Here is a 19540-nt window from a genome sequence, read left to right as displayed (position 1 = left end):
AGTTCATGCACAGCCACATACTCAGTGAAATGACACTGACAGAAGGGAACGTTAGAGTTACTCACAGTTCCTGAATTTTCCAATGATGTGAAAACTCTTACCCCATTTAGTGATGTCCACATGAGGAGATGGTGGTGGTCAGGAATCCTGACTACAAGGCTAAATAAATAAAAAGCTTCATTGAGGATAAAAAAAGCTGCTAGAAGTAAAGCATTTCACTCAATTTTGCTCGTTTTATATCTCAAGATTAATACTAATACTGAAGCAAATGTGGCTGCACACCTGCAGCCAGTCAGTCAGCCAAGAAGAATGAAGTAACTGGCAGGACAGGATTTTGCTTTCTGTCCTGAAACTAAAGCAGCTGTTAAGTTTTCCATGGGATATAAATGGGATTCTGTTAATGTTGGGCAAGGGAGAAGGAACTTGACATGGGTCAGCTGCTTGCTCTGGGGATTTAAGAATGTGAAATAATTTGTTCATTTCCTTTTATGCACAAACCTTTATTTAACCAGAAATGTGAAAATAATTGTTACTCTACTAAAGATATTTAATTTAATGTAATATTTAATGTTGAGCCAGACATTGTAGTGTCTGGAACCTGATATAGGTGTGATCCCAAAGCAGTGAGCGTCCTGCTAATGCCATAACAATCTGCTACTTCTTCAGATAGTGACCAGAGGATGTGAAACCACAGAAATGACCCTTCGGAGGAACGGGTTGGGCCAACTGGGATTCCATGTGAACTTTGAAGGGATAGTGGCAGATGTGGAGCCCTTTGGCTTCGCGTGGAAGGCGGGACTGCGGCAAGGGAGCCGCCTGGTTGAGATCTGCAAAGTGGCCGTGGCAACTTTGACTCATGAGCAAATGATTGACCTCTTACGTACCTCAGTGACAGTAAAAGTGGTGATTATTCAACCACACGAGGATGGAGCACCTAGAAGGTAATGAGCCACCCTTCCCCGTGTGGCATTTGTGTCTTTTTGTCTGCTGCTGCTGCTTGAACGATGGTTCTGTTACTGGGGGCCCTGAGGAAACCAGGTGTTGTCTCCTATGTTTGGGCACTTAAAGCAATCTTTTCCCCAAAGCCCCTATTAGCTTGTAATAGGATATAAAATGGGGTCCTATAAGAAGTGAAATTGGAAAATTTACATTTATATGGCTTTGAAGGAGCAAGAAGTAACCTTTGGTGCGTCGTGACTTGAGCTGTTATGAAAGCTGATGTGAATTCCTCCAAAGGAAAATTTTATTCTAAAACTAAATTTGAAAATTGGGAATCCTTCTCTGAGAACTGTGTCTTGTCTGTGTTTGACATTTTTCTGAGTCCTGGCTCTTGAAGATTTGTTTTATTTTTCCTTATTAGTGAAATACTGGGGTTTGGACATACATGGTACCAAGTTTTAGTGTCCTCTTCAATCCCTAGAGATACCTAATTTAGTCATATTGAATAGGGAATTACATCAAAGAAATCATCAGTTAAAGCAAAGAAATATTACTGCAACATGTAATAAGTGCTCATACACTCAGGAGAAGACTGTGATAAAGATTATTGTTTTCAGGGATTAAATGCAATTTTGTTCCATCAATTTTCCTTTTTTGGTGGCAGATTCTTTTCTTTCCAGTTTTCAGCATTATGAGGTAGAGAACGTGTAGGAAAAAACTTAAAGATCTGTAATACTGTGACTTTGTTTCTCACATATCTTGTCTAGGCACTGTTAATTTGGCTCATTGTAAATGAGAACTGTACCAGAGGAAACTGAATTACTTTTCCTTTTGTGCAAGGCCAACTTGAAGTCTCGTGTTGATTTTTAATTTAGCAGAAAAAAAAAACACGAGATGTGTTGCTTTTGGCAAGACAAGAAGCCATAAAATTTTACATAGTGGGCAGCACTATGAAGTTGGTGCCAAGTGTACACAACTACTGCTTCATTGGTGGCAATTCTCCAAGTAGTCATTGGCCTGATGAATGACACAAAAGTGCCCTCCCCTGCCTCCACCTGGGGGTTGATGTGTTGGGTTCCTTTCTGAAGAAAGTGCCTGTGAATTTAGAATCCCAACGTTTTGCTTAGTTGGATAGAATTTGCAATTAAGCCTCTCTTTGCTTAGCTTTGCTATTCTCACCATCTGCTTCTGAGTATGGAGTTTTCCTGACTTGTTTGGTATACATTTCCAAGCTGTTTACAGAATCTGAGCCTAATGAGCTGATCCTATTATATTTGAAGGTAAAAACGTGTATATCAGGGCCTGGAAGACCCTGAAAAATACATAATGTATGAATTGTTGGTATCTTTGATACATTTTTAGAAAGAAAATGTTTAAATCCCAAATTAGTGTGATACGTGGCACTCTGTCCATGTGTAGGAGTAGTTTTAACTGAGTGCCACCAAACTGGGGAAAACCTGTAAAAGCTGTTCTTGTGTATAAATTTTTTGCATTTTTAAAATTGTGTGACTAATTACTAAGGAAAATTACTTTTGTTTTTGTAAGCTATGTTTCTATTCTAAAATCTGGAAAACACCAAAACATTGAAGTTCTTCTCAGCCTAACCTCTCTAGTATAAAAAAGAAATCTTCATGAGTGCCTCTTTCTCTCAAATATCAACTTCTTACTGAAACAGAAAGCTGCTCATTTTTCCCATTGTATTCCCAAAATATGAAGAGTGGTTTTTGATTGCCCAGCTTGAAAGGGATCTGATGGCCAGAGAATTTTGAGCTTTTCTCAATCTTCACAAACTAAGAAGAGCAGGCAGAATGTAATATAGGTATTGGGTGAAAAGACTGAGAATTCTGATTGACAGACATGACCTATGACAAAGTTTGTAAAATATATGAATGAGCAAGGGAATAAGAAGGCAGAAAGTCATAAATTACCAGGGGTTTGAAGAAAGAAGATAGCCTGTCACAGCTCCTTCCTCTTTAAAACCTGTTCAGCTTCATCTTCTTACTCAATTGCTTGTCTTAGCCACCTGAAATGTTTTATCTTGCAGAACCATAGAAATAAAGAATAGTTGGGGCTGGAAGGGACCTCTTAAGATTGACTCCAAGCCCATTCCTCAAAGCAAGGTCAGCTGGAGCAGATTGCTCAGAAACACATCCCCTGGGGTTGAGTGTCCCCAAGGATGGAGACTCCACAGCTTGGCTTCCAGTGTTTGGTTGTCCTTACAGTATCAAATACTTTTACTTGAATGGAATTCCTGTCTTTTCCATTTGTGCAGCTTGCCTCTTGTGCTTTCATTGGGTACAACTCTGAAGAGTCTTGCTCTGTCATCTTTTCTCCCTATCACCCCTCTGGGTATTTATACACATTGATAGGATCCCTCCTGAGCCTTCTTTTCCAGGCTAAACAATCCCAGAGCTCTCCAGCCTCTCCTTGTATTTGAGATACTCTGATCCCTTCATCATCTTTGTAGCCCTGTGCTGGACTTGCTCCAGTATGTTCATGTCTCCTGTACTCTGCTGTCAGCTTTACCCAGAAATTTACAGGCATTTTGGGTGTCAAGCAGGAGTAGCTGGAGAACTGGAATCCATTTCACTTTCACTGGACAAAAATGTCACTATCTTTGGAGAATGTAGGATGGAATCTGATCTCTGTGACTCATTTCCAACACATATCTGTTTTATCAGTTCAGGCAGGTGTGCCAGCTCTTCAGGAGAGAATTCTTTTACTGTCAGGTAGCTCTCATTAAATAACATTCCAAACAGACATACAGATGTTACCTGCAAAGCTGGGGACCTGTCAATCCTTGATCCACACTCTGCACATGTCTAGAAAAATAATGATTTCAAAGCAGGAGGCAGCTCCATGTGTGTGCTCTAACAACCATGGCTTTCATTCCCAGCATTCTTGTAAGAATTGATGCTTCAGTCCATCCTGATAGATCTGAAATAAGCTGAAATAAGTACCTTGAAAGTTTAACTCACTGCACAGAGATCTTCTGACAGTTGGTTTTTTTTCTTTGCATTTCAACTTTATTTCTTAGGGTAGTAGTTTATAAAAATATCTTACTTTAAATGCCATAATTGGGGGTTTCAAGTTCAGCCATTTAGTTTTTGTTCACAGTCTACACATATAAAAATACATTCACCTTTGTTTCTACAGGAATCAATTGCATTATTGTTAATTTTAAATTTACATTTTTTTAATTTGCAATTGTTAAATTTAACAATTGCAAATTGTTAAAAATTGACACTCATTTACAAGAATATAAATACAATTTTAGCAAAACAAATTGTTTTGTGAAATGCATCATCTTATTAATGGTTGTCTCTCATTTACTGAGATAATCAGCTGATTTCCACTACTTGAAGGAGTAGTTTCTCCTTAGCTGTGTCTTCAGGCTTGTGGGAATATGAAGCCATGAAAACTTTCTATTTAAGTTCCTTATCAGCACTGGTTCCTTGCTGGGATCAGGTTCTGAAGTCTTGGGAATTATGTGCTTCAAATGAAGATGAATTTCAAGTGTGCAAGGGTTTTTCCAAAGCACTTCCAGTCCCTTGGAAAAATACCAGCTCAGGTGGAGATCTTTAATCAGACTCTGAGTTTTTCCCTGTTACCTTACCCACAAATTAACCTCAGTCCATCAGCCCTTTACATTTTAAAGAAAACCAACAAAGTGGAAGTGTGCAAGTACTGAGAATATTAAAAGTGAACTATTAACAATGAAATTTTTTTTTTTTTTGTCATCTTGAAAAGAAATAACTTGGAATGTTGAAAATGCTTACAAAGGACTGTTACAGAGTGACTAGGACATTACAGAGGAAAATTCTGCTCAATATCTGTGTTCCATTGCTTAATGTAGGTCCTTCAGCCTAAATTCTTCAAAGCACAATCTGCAGAAGCAGTCATGGAATAAGGCCTTGAATTTCTGGTCCTGTAAAACTGATGAACCTGAGACAAAGTTTGCTCCAGCAATTAAATAATCATACCCAAATTGAGAAATCATAGTTAATTGCATGGCACCAGCCTGATATCTAGATAGAAAGAAGAAATTGCTTCTCAAAACACAAAACCTTTAAATTGTAAAGCATTATTAGAATAAATGTGCTGGTCAATACATTCAGATCTTAGTAAGTAATCTTGTGTGATGTTTGTTTCTATGCCATGTCTTTCCCTTCAGAATTGTGGTTGTGTTACTGTCTATATTACCTAATACTGCATTGCAGTAGCTGGCATTTTATATAAATTTTAACAGGAGAATAATTGTGTTCATTCTAATTTTCTTCCACTGGTGGTGTCACAGTAATGCTCTAAGACAGAATATCCTTAATCAGTCAAATCCAATCAAGGAATTCAAGTACTTTTAAATCCATTTTAAACTGTAGTACTTTTAAATCCATTTTAAACTGTAGATTCTGCCAGAATCTTGCCTGATACTTTGAAACGTGTCTTAGTTCAACTACCGTTTTTTATATACAAAGAAACTGCTCAAGAAACAATTTTGAGAAAGTTTAAAAATGAACAAAACTGAGAGCAAACTTTCCAGGGATGGGGAAGAAACAGAAGCCCAAGTCCAAGCAATGTGAGAGAGGCAGCAGCTGTAGTTTTCTACCTGTTGATCTGTGGATCTGTAAAAAAATTCATTGTACTTAAACCAGTAAGGCTGAGTATACAGTATTACTGTAATCCTGCTCATTGCAGTAATATTTGGACATTGCAGATTTTTCCAGTGGACTCTTACATTTATTTTTTTTTAATGTGCAGTCATGACCTACTGGTTGTATCATGGTCATGCTCTGTGTAATTGCAGAGTAGGTTTTATTAACAAACTTTTTAATAGGATCATACAACTCTTCTACTGAAGGTACCAATGGAGTCAGTGTACATGCTGAAGGATTGATTTAATTGACATCAAACCATAGTGAAGTACAGGAAGGGCTCTCATTCCTGTTTTGTAGTTAAGACTTGGTTGCACTTGCTTGGTAAATAACCTGAGTCTGTTTTTCAAAATGTTATACTGAGTAGAATTGGGAAAGATATTTAATATCCTTTACTTGTTTAATATAAATTTAAATATAATTTGAAGACCATTGGATATATATTTGTCTATATTTTCTACTCTTTGAAGTGAATTTTTAAAAAATAAAGAATTAAAAAGTGAATTAAAAGCTATAATTCACTGTATGTATAATTCAATGTATGTTCTTCATGCAGAGGCATAAGTAACACTATTATAAATAGAAGATAATGGTCAAATTAAATATTTAAGAGGAAATTGCATTTAATTTTGTGGGTTTTTTCATGCAAGATAACTTGTGGTTTGATCCCCTGCAGGAGGTGGGGATCCTTACTGGGTTGCTGGCATGAATGAATTTGTTCTCTTTGTTTCTGATGGAGGAGATAGCTACAATTGTGACTTTACAGATCTCAGCACACTGCAGTGTCTTCTTTAGACAGTGCTGTGAAGCAATGAAGCATGAGTTTTCATAGAAGCATTGAACTGTTGGGTTTGGCCCTTCTATATTAAAATTAAAAAGGTTGTGTGACAAAGGAAGCTATGTAAAGTAGTTCCATTTTAACCATGGAAACTGGGGGGAGGGCAGTTACAAAAGTCAGGTTGGAGCTGCATTTTAAAGCTAAAAAACCACATTGTTACAGTCATTTGAAATCCAGTTGTTTTGTAAGCCTGTTTTTCTGCAGGAACAGCATCCTGAATCATTTTTTGATTTGTTGGAAGAATACATTTTCATGATGTAAACAAACACACGACGATGCCAAATTTTAGATTCTTCTTTTTGCAGCTCATTGTTTGCTGTTTTTTTGTCATGCTTTATTTACTCAGTCACCAAGCTGAATCAAACCAAAGAGTAATAACAATACTTGTTACCTTCCAAAGCCATTGCTATTTTTACAGCACTCTAAGCACTTTATGGGGTTTATCTAGTAAAGGGTACAACCACAATTACATCTTAGAACTTTCTCAGGTTCCAATTGCTATCAAAATTTGCTTTCTCAGGTTAAATTGCTATCATAATAGGAAAAATTCAAGAGGGGGTGGTTTGTTTGTAACACTCAAGGTCTCCATGAATGAAGAAGGGGGTGAAATGATACTGAGAAGGATGCTGAAAATTGTAGCCAACATAATTGTACAGATTCCTAGTCAAATCATGACAAATTGGCCACTTTTACAAGCATAAACTGAGTTTACACACTTTCTGGGAATACTGTTATTATTTAACAACACTGTAGGCTTCAAGTAAGAGGTTGTAAGCCAGATTTATCTATTCCTTCCACTTCCCCATTTCTCTTCCAGACACAGAGACCCCCAGGAAGAGAGATGTTACAAAGTGCACTTTGCAAGCAAATAGAAAAATATTTAGATCCCACTTAATCAACTGCAAATTCAGTTTATATGCTCTGACATTCAGTGGGGACAAGGTGGGATTCAAAAGGAAAGTTCTTACTACCATTAAGAAACGTTTTGTTTGCTGAAAAAAATAACAAACACTTTCTATGGTTTTGGATGTATAAATGTTAACATTAAGAAATTATTTGTATTCATGAAATGTAAACAACCTAAAGATGTTACAGAAGAATTTGATGTTTTCTGGCTCCTGAATGCTTTGTTTCTACCAGGTTTTGCTATGTAAAATTCACACTGGAGATAGATTTGTAAAAGCTTGAGATTTTCTCCTTTTTGAAGGGCAAAGAGAGAGTTCCAAATCCTCTGAGCACAACAGAGCAAATCCTTGCTTTTGAAATGTTTCCTACTTAGTTGGCATGATAGTTTTGAAGCATTTGTAGGGTTGTACAATACTCTATGAACACATTTGGAAGAGAAACCAGCCATCCCATTCCAACTGGAGGATCCGAGACTTTTTCTGTTCCCTCCAGCGGGACTGATGAGCGTTTTTATTTTATCCCCCAGGGGTTGTTCAGAACTTTGTCGTATACCCATGGTGGAATACAAACTTGACAGTGAAGGCACCCCATGTGAGTATAAAACCCCTTTCAGAAGGAATACCACTTGGCATCGGGTGCCGACTCCCGCTGGGCAGCCCCTCTCTCGTGCCTCTCCAATCCTAGGAACACCCGACAGACTGCAGTGCCAGCAGCTGCTCCAGCAGGCTCAGCCAGCCATTCCTCGCAGCACTTCCTTTGACAGAAAACTCCCAGATGGGGCCAGGTAATGCTGCTTCTCTTTCCTGCCTGCTGTTTTCCTAATCTGCTTTGCTTTAGGTGTCTCCAGACCTTGGGAATGTTGACTGGAGAAAGGTGCTCGTGTTGTGTTCGGAGGGTAACGCTCATTGGGAGGTGGTGGGAAAGAGCATTTACTGAGCCCCTGACTTGAAACAAATGATTTCTGTTGTTTGGGGTTGAAGTCCTCCTGCTGAGGACTTTCCCTCTTAATCCACATCAAGAAAATAGCAAACTGCTTTGTGAGTTTTTCATCTAAACCACATCTTCTCTCTCCCACCTTTTGGGACCCTATTTAAACAAATAATGAGTGTAAATAAAATTAACTCACCCCTTTTAAAAATGAATTATTTAATCACATTAATAAGCTATTGGCAGAGTTTCAAGGGGTTCTGTAACTCATTGCCACTCCTCATGCTTTGCTTTGCTTTTAATTAAATGAAGTGGAGCTTGTGATTGGAATATATAACACCTCTGAGATGATGGAGTTGTATCTTTAAATGTTAGCTCTCTTCTGGTTTAATCATAATTCTTCATCAGATACAGCTTTATTTTTAAACTTAAAAATTTGTAAATACATTTGACCTTTGAATTATTTATGAAAACCATATGTCTTGAGCATAGCTCTGTCCTTTATTGCTTGCAATGATTTCTGCTTATGCCCTTTTTCCATTGGGTGATGTAGTTCTAATTTCCAAGGGAAAGAAATCCTGCATGTTGAAGATACCTAACTGATACGAAAATTTGAAATACTAGCCTTTAATAGCTTTTAAAAATTCTGGATGAAATAATGAATTACCACAATTGCCACATTATCTATCATATGTAGTAGAGAAGAATTAGTGACTTTTATATTGTTTGAAATATAGACAGGATATAGTAAATACTTGAAACTACATCTGTGTAATGGTCTGGGCAAGGCAAACTCCCAGTCATGACCATTTGATTATTTGGATTCTCCTTTCACCCCCTGACAAAGGGAGAAACAACTATTTACCCTTGAACCTAATGTCTTGTAATTGAAATTCTCACTAACATCTAGCATGCAGAGCTGAGGTATCAAGTGTCTACAAACACTTCAGAATTTATGGAGCTTTATTAAGCACACCGTGTGCCTATACAGAGAAAAAAGAATGCAAGTTTTCTGACATAATACTGATTGCCAAAAAAATTCCCAGGCATAAGTTGTGCTTCTTGTAGTACTTAGTGAAGCACATGGAGAAAAAGAAGCTAAGACAGAAGTTATCTCTTGTCATGAAGAGATTCCTGAATCACTTAACCCAAAGAAATGTGATTCTGGGGAAGACATGGTACAGGGTATAAATAGTGAAAAGAGAGAAAAATGATGAACCATGACATGTGGATCTTGAGACATGAAAAGACAGGTACCCAACTGGCAAGGTCCTTCCCCAGGGGCAAAGACACAGTTGATAGCTTGGTGGAGAGATGGGCTTGAAAATAAGTGTTTTGAATTAGGGTTGAGTAGCACTTGCAGGTGATCTTGCAAGGGTGAAAAAACTCAGGCCAGGAAAATGCTGAAGAGATTTTAGAGGGTCAAAAATCCCAATATCACTTCAGACAAGAGGAGCACAGGCAGGGAGAAGCAGGTTGATAAAACAGGGGAGTTACAGCGACTGGTCTGAAAATTGAACTGACATTGAAGTTGGAGATAAAATGGTTGTTTTTACAGATAAAAAGAGGAGGAAGCAACAGAAATGTGGGCTTGATGTAGTAAAAGACAAACAGCAACAGTTCAGTCACTGCCATGTGATAGGTGCCCAGTCCCTGGGGTGCAATTCCAAACTGGGCACTGAACCTGTGTGCTGGTAGTGCAGTTCCTGAGGAGAGTTAAGTGCTTTGAGAGGCAACCCAAATGTTTTTGTGTTGATCAAGGAGTTTTGTCTAATTAATAGTGAAGAAATACAAGGCTATCCTTGAGCTCTACTTCTGTCTTTACAAAATGCCTAATTCTGTAGCAGCTGCTCACAGCAAGTGCCTAAAAGGGAAGCTGCAGTCAGCCTTACTCTTGTTTTCTCACACCAAGAGGTTTGTGTGTTCTTTAGTCCTTGAATCACACTTGGAGGTGATTGAGTCCTTTCACCTCCAGCCTGGAATCCATTCCCAAGAGCAGGCAGCTGCACCTCTGCTGTAAAGGAGCCATGTGAGGCATTTACTGACTGCATTGCTCTCCTTCTCCTTTTGTAGCCACTTTTTGTTTAGTCGCCTAATGGCCAGACACTTGCCCAGCAAATGGGAGGCTTGGGATCCAGACATTGCTCAGCCTGGGATAGTACAAAGCAATGTCTGGATTTTGAGGACTATGTCCTAAACATCAATCCAGAGGTTGGAAACTTGTGTTCATCCCTTACCCATTCCTTAATGCTGCTTTATTTAAGCTGTGCGAGAAATGCAAAGTTCTTGGTGGTGAGAAGGAAGAGCACAACTAAATTTGATGATAAATTTGACTAATTCAGTTGGTTGAGAGAGGCTCAGTCCTGTCAAAACATATCAGAGAGAGACACTCTGAAAACTTGGGTACTGCACTGTCTAAATGTAATAACTAATGGCTTTATATTTTTATACTGAGCAAAAGTTGCTCAGTATAAAGTCAGTATCATGTCCTTGGGAGACTGTTGTGCATAAAACCAAAACTACCTCTTTTCACCTCCCCGAGCACATGCAGTGATTTTCTACACATATTCTTTAAAAAAAATAAAAAGGGGTAATGTCACTGAGTGAAATTGTATTTTAGTTATGGACTGATGTGCACAGAGGTGAAGGGCAGGAGGGAGATCAAAACCTAATTTGAGCATTGCATTTCAGTTGTCTGGAAATGCAAGAGACATTGCTGACACATGAGGCTGTAAAGTTTAAATAAAAAGTACAAAATAAAATTCACGAAAATATTTTCTTACTGCTCTTCTAGGTAAAAAAATTAATAAAATAAAAAAGTATTGGTGCTACATCATCTAAATTACTATGTTGAAATGATTGTTGATTGCTTTGCATGTATTCCACTTTTGTGAGAGTTTCCCACATGTAAATCCAGCTGCCCTGACTCCTCAGGAACCCCACTCGTTCAGAAGTAAAGCTAGGTGTCATGAAGATAAGATTTAGCCCTTAGTCTTTCTCTTTTAGTGCCTTTTTAATCTATTCAGTTGGAAATATTTTATTAGTGATGAGCTAATATACTTCAAAAATTCTTGTTTAAGTTTTATGAAACTAAGAACTGTGAATTTCCAACGTGGCTATGGTAAATTGTTCATACTGCATCTGATCATTTGTAGAAATTAATATATGTTAGAAATACAGCCCATTTCAAATCTAAAACCTCACAAATACCTCAGTGCACTCTTAGTGACTCTCATCAACTTTACAGAAGTTCTCCAAGCAACCAGTCCTCCTCCAGTGACCCAGGACCCAGTGGGAGCAGCCAGTGGAGACAGCAAGTGGGATATGATGGGTATTGATGTTTTTTTAATAATATTTTTAAATCTTGCCATAACTCCCATCTTCTTTCTAAAGCTAAATTTATGTGGATGTTCTACATCCTAGATTGATTTGCACACTCTGTTAGTCTATTTTGAGATGTACAAATGTAATGATCTTTAATATGAATGCCAATACAATTCTGAAGCCCCATAGCTTTAATTCTTTTGGACAAAATTGTTATTTTTCAATTTAGGTAAATAACAGTTCTTAGGTTTGCCTTCCCAGAAACAGGCCAGAAATCACCTAGGAACTCAGAACTGCAGTAAAATAATATTTCCTCCTTCTGCTTCAGTGGAAGAGTTATTTTTCAATAACTGCCTTGATGATCTTTAAAGGTTTTATTTCCTACTATGCTCATTCCAGTGATACCCATTCCCTGGAATCTCCCCTCAGAACAGTAGCACTGTTTCAGAGGTCTCTTCTCCCTAAAAGGCTGCTGTTGTATATAGGTGGTTCTTTCACATCCTTATTAATCCCTTGATGGTAAAATTTCAAATTTTAGCTATCCTTGTATAAAAGACCACCCCAATACACTTTCTCATGTTATAAGAACATTATGGGAGACATCTGTTCTAAATTACTTTAAATTACTTGAATTGCTGCTGGTAACACTCCTGTCATAAAATATTGAGCTATGGTAATATCTACATAGCATGATGGAAAAGCATTCCAGACCTGCCACTTGGCTTTCAGAAGCTACTTTACAGGAAAAAAAAAAAAAAAAAGAAATAGTGAAAACATCAGCTTGAGTCCTTGTCTGTAACCTTAATATTGCTTTGGTGTGACAGTTTGTGACTAAGATGTTCCATGTAGGATATCTATGTGTATATATATATATATATATATCTTTTTATATATATATATATATATGCAATGTCTTGAAGACTCCTCAAGGAATTTTGGGATACTCTTAACAGCTAAATAGATGCTAATAATTCCAATAAAACAGTACCATTTTTTTGGACAGTAAACACATAAAAATGAATCTTGTGTGGTTTCTCCAGTGCAGTTATTTCTAATAGTGACCTTTGGTTTAGTGTGTTGCTTTGTGAAAGAATTTGTTTTACAATACAATGCAAAGCAGTGGATCTGGTGCTGACTTCCATGATCCCAGTGTGAAAACCTGCAAAACTCCAGGGTTACTTTCTGTGGGGTTCATAAAGCAATTAACTCCACATTACCATAGTTCTCTGTTACAAAAAACCTTTGGATTTATAGCCACAGGAATGCTTTTCTTCTTCAAGTTCAGTGTTTTCTTGGCCTGTGCATGCTTAAGCTACAGCAGTGTGCTGCTGGAAAAAAATGGTGTGTAAATATTTCCATGTAGGGTTTAAAAGTATTCCTATATTTGCAGGGTGTGGGAGATGATGATTGTTTAAACAAATCACTTGCAGAATGTTTGCTTTGAAGAGGCAGAAGTCCTGTTGTTCATCACTCGATTAATTTTCTAGGGTAAAAACCCAAACAACTTAATTTTTTGCTTACCTTCCAAGGTGCCAGTCCCCTTTGCTCCATGAACACCACCAAGGTTCAGGCTCACTGGAGTGTGAAGGAGGCAGAGAACGAGAGGAAACTTTGGAAGGAACAAGACATTCTGGTAATAAAAACTGCTGTATACTAAAAATAAATGTCCTTTGCAGTGCTTGCTTGTTGAAGTGAAGCCACCTTGTGCTGCAGAGGGTTGATACCCAAAGAGCATGGAATCTGTCAGTGAAAGGAGGGACTGTTACAGTCTAGCAGAAATGGTGTGGGATATTTAGATAGTACTTGGAGAAAATTCCTCCTGAACTTCAGAAAACGTTATGCATGATGAAAAACAGATAGAACTTCATTGAGTTATCCCTGAAAAACTCAGGAAATCCTGCACAGCTTCGATTCCAAAGAGTGTACAGGTTTGAACCCTGATGCTAAGCCTCTGCTTTTTTTTCATTGTACAGTGTACTCATGTTTTTAGCATTCAGAAATGAAAACACAATTTTTTTATGGCAGAAACCAAGTGGCATGCACCATCGACCAAAGTGCTGAGCTCCTACAAAGACAGAGCTTTACAGAAAGAAGGCAGTGGCAAGGAGTCACCAAACAAGCTCTCACATGTAAGTCTTGTGCTTGGATGTGCTTGGATGTCACTGGAAACTCTAAAAAAAAAGCCTCATAAATTTTAGTAATTTATGAATACCACTGTATGTTTTGGTAGGAGTCTGCTCATCTAGATGTGGGGTGAATTAAGTAAGTTTAAAAGTGGGCTTGAGCAGTTAATGATGTCTCCATCCATAGCTGTTGTCCAGATTTTCTGCTGCTTGCAGGGTCAGGAAGGTGCCTAATCATGTATGTTTAGCAACATGCAGGAAATTTTGGGCAAGATTCAGATATACCAGATAAGTCTTCTGAGGCTAATTTTGTGCCTTTGAGCCTTTTTTGTTTCCCTCCCACTCCCCAGCTTAATTCTTTCCACTTTAGTTCCATTTTATGATTACAGTAAGAAGTGCTATGCCTTTTCTCCAGATACCTTACTCCAAGTCGTTCTCCTTGGAAAAACTGCTCATTGTATTTTTATCAATTGTTCCTTTTTTTTTTCCTAAGGTGACAGCCATATTGTAAAGGTTAGAATTAATGCAGATGTAACCCCTCCTTTTTTTCTAAAGTAATTTTCTCAAATTTTGAGGCCATTTAATTTCCATGTGGAATAGAAGTCTCATTTCTGGAAAGGCTGCCTTGTCTATTCTGTATGGTTCTATGCATCTGCTGGGAGGGGATTTGGTGAAAAAGTCACATTTCTCACTTATGTTCTACCCAATAGAGGTCCATCTGCCCTTATTCTGGCTCCTCTGTCACATGGATAAATTAATCCAGATCTGTAAAATCTCTTCAAGAAAAAAAAAAAAACAAAAAATAAACAAAAGAACAACAACAAAACCTTAACTTTATTGACTGAAATGCCTGACACAATTATTCCACTTCAATAGCCCTGCTTGGCTTAGGGCCCTGTGACTTGACTTCCATCTGGTACACACACATCACAGTTGGCTTCAATTTAACTAGCCACACCTCTAATTGGATTCAATCCAAGAAGCTGCATAATTCACCCATCCTGAGGAAAAGCCAAGGATAATTCAGTGTTCTGTGGGTTTTTTTCAGATTTGCAGTAGAATTTGTATGAACAAACAATTACCAATGCTTCTAGCTTTAACAAATGCTTATTTTAACTGCTCAGAAATGCAATTTTATGGATGTTGAGCAGGTCCTGTAATCAGAAAATTGAAGTGTGATCTTAAGATTTGCCATGGAAGATGGAACTGCAGTGACAGGAACCTTTAATGTGTTCAGCCAGTTGTGCAATTTATTTCCTAGAAGCTGATGGTGTAACCAGCTCTCTTCATATATTGCAGCTCTATCCTGGTATACTCTGAAAAATAACAAAATGGTCTCTGAATGGCATAAAGTCTTTAATTCAGGTGAAAATATTTTACTGTTTAACTTGAGGCTGGGTCTTTTTTTTTTTGTTTTTTTTCTTAAGATCGGTGACAAAAGCTGTTCAAGCCACTCAAGCAGCAACACCCTCTCCAGTAACACATCCAGCAACAGTGATGAGAAACACTTTGGTTCTGGAGATCTGATGGATCCTGAGCTCCTTGGGTTAACATATATCAAGGGGGCTTCTACTGACAGTGGAATTGACACAGCTCCCTGCATGCCTGCTCCTCTGCTGGCCCCTCTGCACCTTGCTGGCAGCAGGTCTGGAGTTCATTGTCGTGCTGAGCAGTGGACTGAGTCCTCTGAAACTCCTGGGCCAGATGATGATCCAGCTAAAATCTATGCTGTTCACAGCTTTGCCTCTGCTATTTCTACCAGTCACACAGCTGAAGGCAGTATGGGAGACCTAAGTGAAATCTCTTCTCATTCCAGGTATGTGTTTCCATCAAATTAGGTTTTATGGACTCTTCTTTGTTGTTGTTATTCTCTTTATCTTTATTTGAAGGTAATCGCTTAAGTGATTTTCATTTTTTTTTTTTGTTGATGTATTTAAATGCTTATTTTAACAAATTTCACACAGGTTTTGATGAGTCTGCCTAAATAGCACTCTTGGATCTGGTGGAGACTTTATATGTGGCCTTGTGCATGTTGCTTGGATTCTTTCAGTTCAGAAACACCCCTGAGTAAAAGTGAAGTTGGCACCTATAAATTTTTTAGTACAGTGCAACAAATTAACCTGTGACTTAATTCTAAGGGAAAATTTGCAATGGGCACTTTTTCCATGTAGTGAAACTGCATTGCATATTATCCCCCCTAATTTCCATTATTGTCATGTATGCTCTACAATTTTCTTTGTTGAAATGAATTTCTGATCGATTTGCAGCTCTTGGTTTTGTTACCAGTGAAATGTGTGCATGGTACATCTGTTGTAAAGCCAACTTGGAAGCACATTTTTCCAGCTGCTTGCCTTTACCTCCCAATTTACATTTTATGGTGACTTTGAAGTTGAAGCTTTGGTCTGTGTCAGGGTTTTTCCTCTCTATGTAAAGGATGGAAGGAAATTGTTTGTTCGCCTTTCCTTCTGATTTTCCTTTTTTCTGTGTCAATCAGTACAGAAAAATAACCAAATATCTATTATCCTCATTTCCTTGTATGCTTGACATGAATGAATTAGTCTTGTATACTTACTCTGACCTCTAGATTTTTTTTTCATGAGTTACAGAAAGTAGTATATACTACTGAATAGTCTGCTGTGAAAACTAGGTAAATGCTTTCACATTAAACTTTCACTACCCCTGTGATAATGCAGAATCTCCAGATTTACTCTGTGTGTGTTGAGATTTAATTTTATATTTTGAGACTTCTACAGTGCTGAAAATAAGCTCTTTGTTTCTGGAACTTCATCATAATGAGCTGAAATAGATATCTCATGTCTAGAATCTGTATTCTCAGCACCTCTGTGGCCATAAAGTAATCTGCTGCTCACTTCAATGGAATAAACATTTTATGGGTTCGTGTTTGGGTTTTTTAAATACAGATTTTAACTAAGTTAAGATGTTTTTAGAGTAGTTGTTGAGATGACTCCTTACATTAGGATTGCCCAGTTCCACTTTGGCAACAGTCCTGTTTTTCAGTGAACACCTTTGGATTTTTGTGCCAAGTCCTTTTGCTATAGAGAAGTGTCAGACTTTTGTTATGTGACCCACCTGTTTTATTTAAACCTTGCCTATACAGCCTTCAAATTACATTGGAGCAATAAATAATTTTACAGTTGAATTTAAAAGCTGGCATCACCCATACAGCACCCCCAGGCATACAGTATTTAAAACTATTTAATTTTATAGCTGTGATGCTGCAACACTGAAATCTTCACATAGACCCAAGAAAGTGGAGTTAACAAATAAGCATGAAATATCTGCTGCAGAATCCTGCACATAGGTTCTAGCTGGTCAAACACTGTATTCCTTCATAATCTATAATAATGAAGTTCTAATGCTGTTGAGGCATTCATTCAAATTTTTTCATGAATGTTAAATAGTAATCTTGTTATGCATTATCTAAAGGGTGTAAACAAAACAAGTCCACAGACTCTTGGCATGCCACTGGTGTATAAATGCATCATTTCCTTTATTAAAATTCTGTTTACTGGATAAAGTGTCATACACAGGGAAGAGTTTGATTGCATGAAGGATACCAGCCTGATTCTCTGTCATCATCAGATAAAGAACCCCTTGAAACCACAGTATCCCAGGAAGATTTACAGAAATAAAGCTGCTGTGGGAAGCAGTATCTCAGAACACATGACTGACCTGAGCTGTGCACAACTTTCTCCCACAGCTCTGTTATTAATACAGTTTTATGTCTCCTATTTTATGTTTACTGTGCACATGAATTATCAATGACCCTCATGTTCCTCTAGCTGAAACAGCTGAGCTTCATTGTCTTTAGTTTTGTTTTGTTTCTTACATAGAACATCTATAAAAATACATATAATTGAAAATACATACTGCTTGTTCCAACCATTGTATTCCAACTCCTTATCTAAACCCAGACTTTCACAGTCATTTCATCACTTCAGAAATATGCCCTCGTTTAAAACCTACAAAAGGAGGTTGGATGTTCAATTTTTCTTAATTTTAGGTACAAATGGAACTTAAAAAATCCTCTGGGTAATGTCCTTGCTGATACTGATCTGATATTGAGCTTCAGTGTTTGCCTCATCTTTAGATTTCACTGTTTCATAACTGAATTTATTTCTTCCCCACATCTTTACCTAATGTATTTACCTATTTGCAAGGATAACAACCAAAAAAGCTTTTATCATCACCTGCATTATTTTCTTTCCCCAAAACCTCACAATCTGCTTTCTACTTTTTGGGGAGGCAGAGGAGAGAGAGGAGAGAAAATAAATTGCCTTTAAGATTAAGTGCACATACTCTGATCGTTATTATTAATCCATTGCCTCAATGATTCAATTTAATTCCACATTCAGCATTTTAATTTGATCTCATGACATCTGTGCATGCACATTGATTGGACTTTACTCTGCATGTTCAGCAAAGGAGCCATGGCTGGTACAGTTCCAGCATCACCTTCTGCTCCTCTGTGAATTAATCCAATACTTTTGGGTTTAGATGAAAAGATAGCCCTGTGATTGGTATTTGGAAACCAACAAGGGAAGTTGGGAACTGCTGCTTCAGGTTCCAGCTTCTGTTTTTAGGCAAGGCACTTGGTTTTTAAATGCTTTGCTTACTTCACCCCCAAGATGAAAAGAGGATATTTATTCTTCAAGAAAATGTTTGCTTTAGTTGGTTTTATATCACTTTGAGAGTCTTCAGTAAAAGGTTTCATTAGTGCCCACTAGTGCTATTACTCATAATAAAATAGGCTGTTAAAATTGTCCAGAGGACTGTTTTTGTTTAACTGAAGTTTACTTCTGTTAATCCTAAATTCTCAATGGTGCTGAATGAAAGACACAGCTCAAACTGGCCTGAACTGGCAAAATTGAAATGAAATGGAAAGCACAGTTTTATAATTAGGTATTTGGGGTAATTCCCTGTGTAGTTCTTAAGGAAATGGAATTATACCATGAATAATGTGTGTGTACACATACTTATAATTGCATGCATAGATTTTGTATATATTGCCTGGACTTAGTCTTTTCATTTTAATATCCATCAGTTTGCATTGCCATTTCAGCAAGTGGAATTGAATGCATCATTTGTTACAGAAACTTGTCACAGTTGTGTTCCCACAGAGCTTTAATTTATCCAGTGTGTGTATACAACCTTGATTTTAACCTTGAGAAAAACTTTAAGAGTTATAACTGCACACCAGTTTCTGATTTCTTGCTGTATAGCAGAATTCATTTTTGCCTTTTTATTTTTTGTTTGATTTTTCAGTGGGTCACATCATTCAGGAAGCCCATCAACACATTGCTCCAAGAAAAGTGGCTCCCTTGATACCTCCAAGGTCTATATTGTGTCCCAGAATAGCAGTCAACAGATTTCTGGGTCAGTTTCCAAACCATACCATAGACAAGGAGCAGTGAGTAAATATGTTATTGGATGGAAAAAATCAGAAGGAAGTCCTACACCTGAAGAAGCTGAAGTTTCTGAATGCCATGAGTAAGTAGAACTCTACTTAACTTTGTGAGGGGGAAGAAGGGTAATGAAAAAAAAAAAATTAAAATAGGATAGAAAAATGGAAAATTACAAATTTTCTTTTTGCTTTCAAATGCTTGGGTATTCTTCTGTATCAAAGGTACATCTAAAAGAAAAGGAAAAAAAGGCCATATCTGCATAGGATAATTTCCTTCTCTCTTCTAATCAGCTGCATCTTTTTCCCATGTGTCAAATGAAGCAAGATGACAGGAATTTCTGAAAATGTGTGCAGGCAAAAACTGTTTCTCTAGGAAACAGTTGGGAAGGTACAGTTTTAATAAGGT

The 19540-nt window shown here is 37.5% G+C and overlaps 1 protein-coding gene across 9 annotated transcripts in view; it reads left to right on the top strand.

Moving 5' to 3' along the window:
* SIPA1L2 (signal induced proliferation associated 1 like 2) overlaps positions 1-19540 on the top strand; it is a 119594-nt gene that overhangs the window by 77937 nt on the left and 22117 nt on the right. For 8 of the 9 annotated variants that reach the window (XM_071738972.1, XM_071738977.1, XM_071738975.1 and 5 more), the window contains 7 exons: positions 667-941; positions 7862-8119; positions 11510-11593; positions 13116-13219; positions 13612-13715; positions 15137-15525; positions 18996-19220. In XM_071738972.1, the coding sequence (XP_071595073.1) occupies positions 667-941; positions 7862-8119; positions 11510-11593; positions 13116-13219; positions 13612-13715; positions 15137-15525; positions 18996-19220 (1439 nt within the window). The remainder of the gene's footprint in view (positions 1-666; positions 942-7861; positions 8120-11509; positions 11594-13115; positions 13220-13611; positions 13716-15136; positions 15526-18995; positions 19221-19540) is intronic. The other variant, XM_071738976.1, reaches the window with a different exon arrangement.

Source organism: Heliangelus exortis, chromosome 3 (genome assembly GCF_036169615.1).
Source record: "Heliangelus exortis chromosome 3, bHelExo1.hap1, whole genome shotgun sequence".
Lineage (NCBI taxonomy): Eukaryota > Metazoa > Chordata > Aves > Apodiformes > Trochilidae > Heliangelus > Heliangelus exortis.
This window is presented reverse-complemented; position numbering and strand designations above follow the sequence as displayed.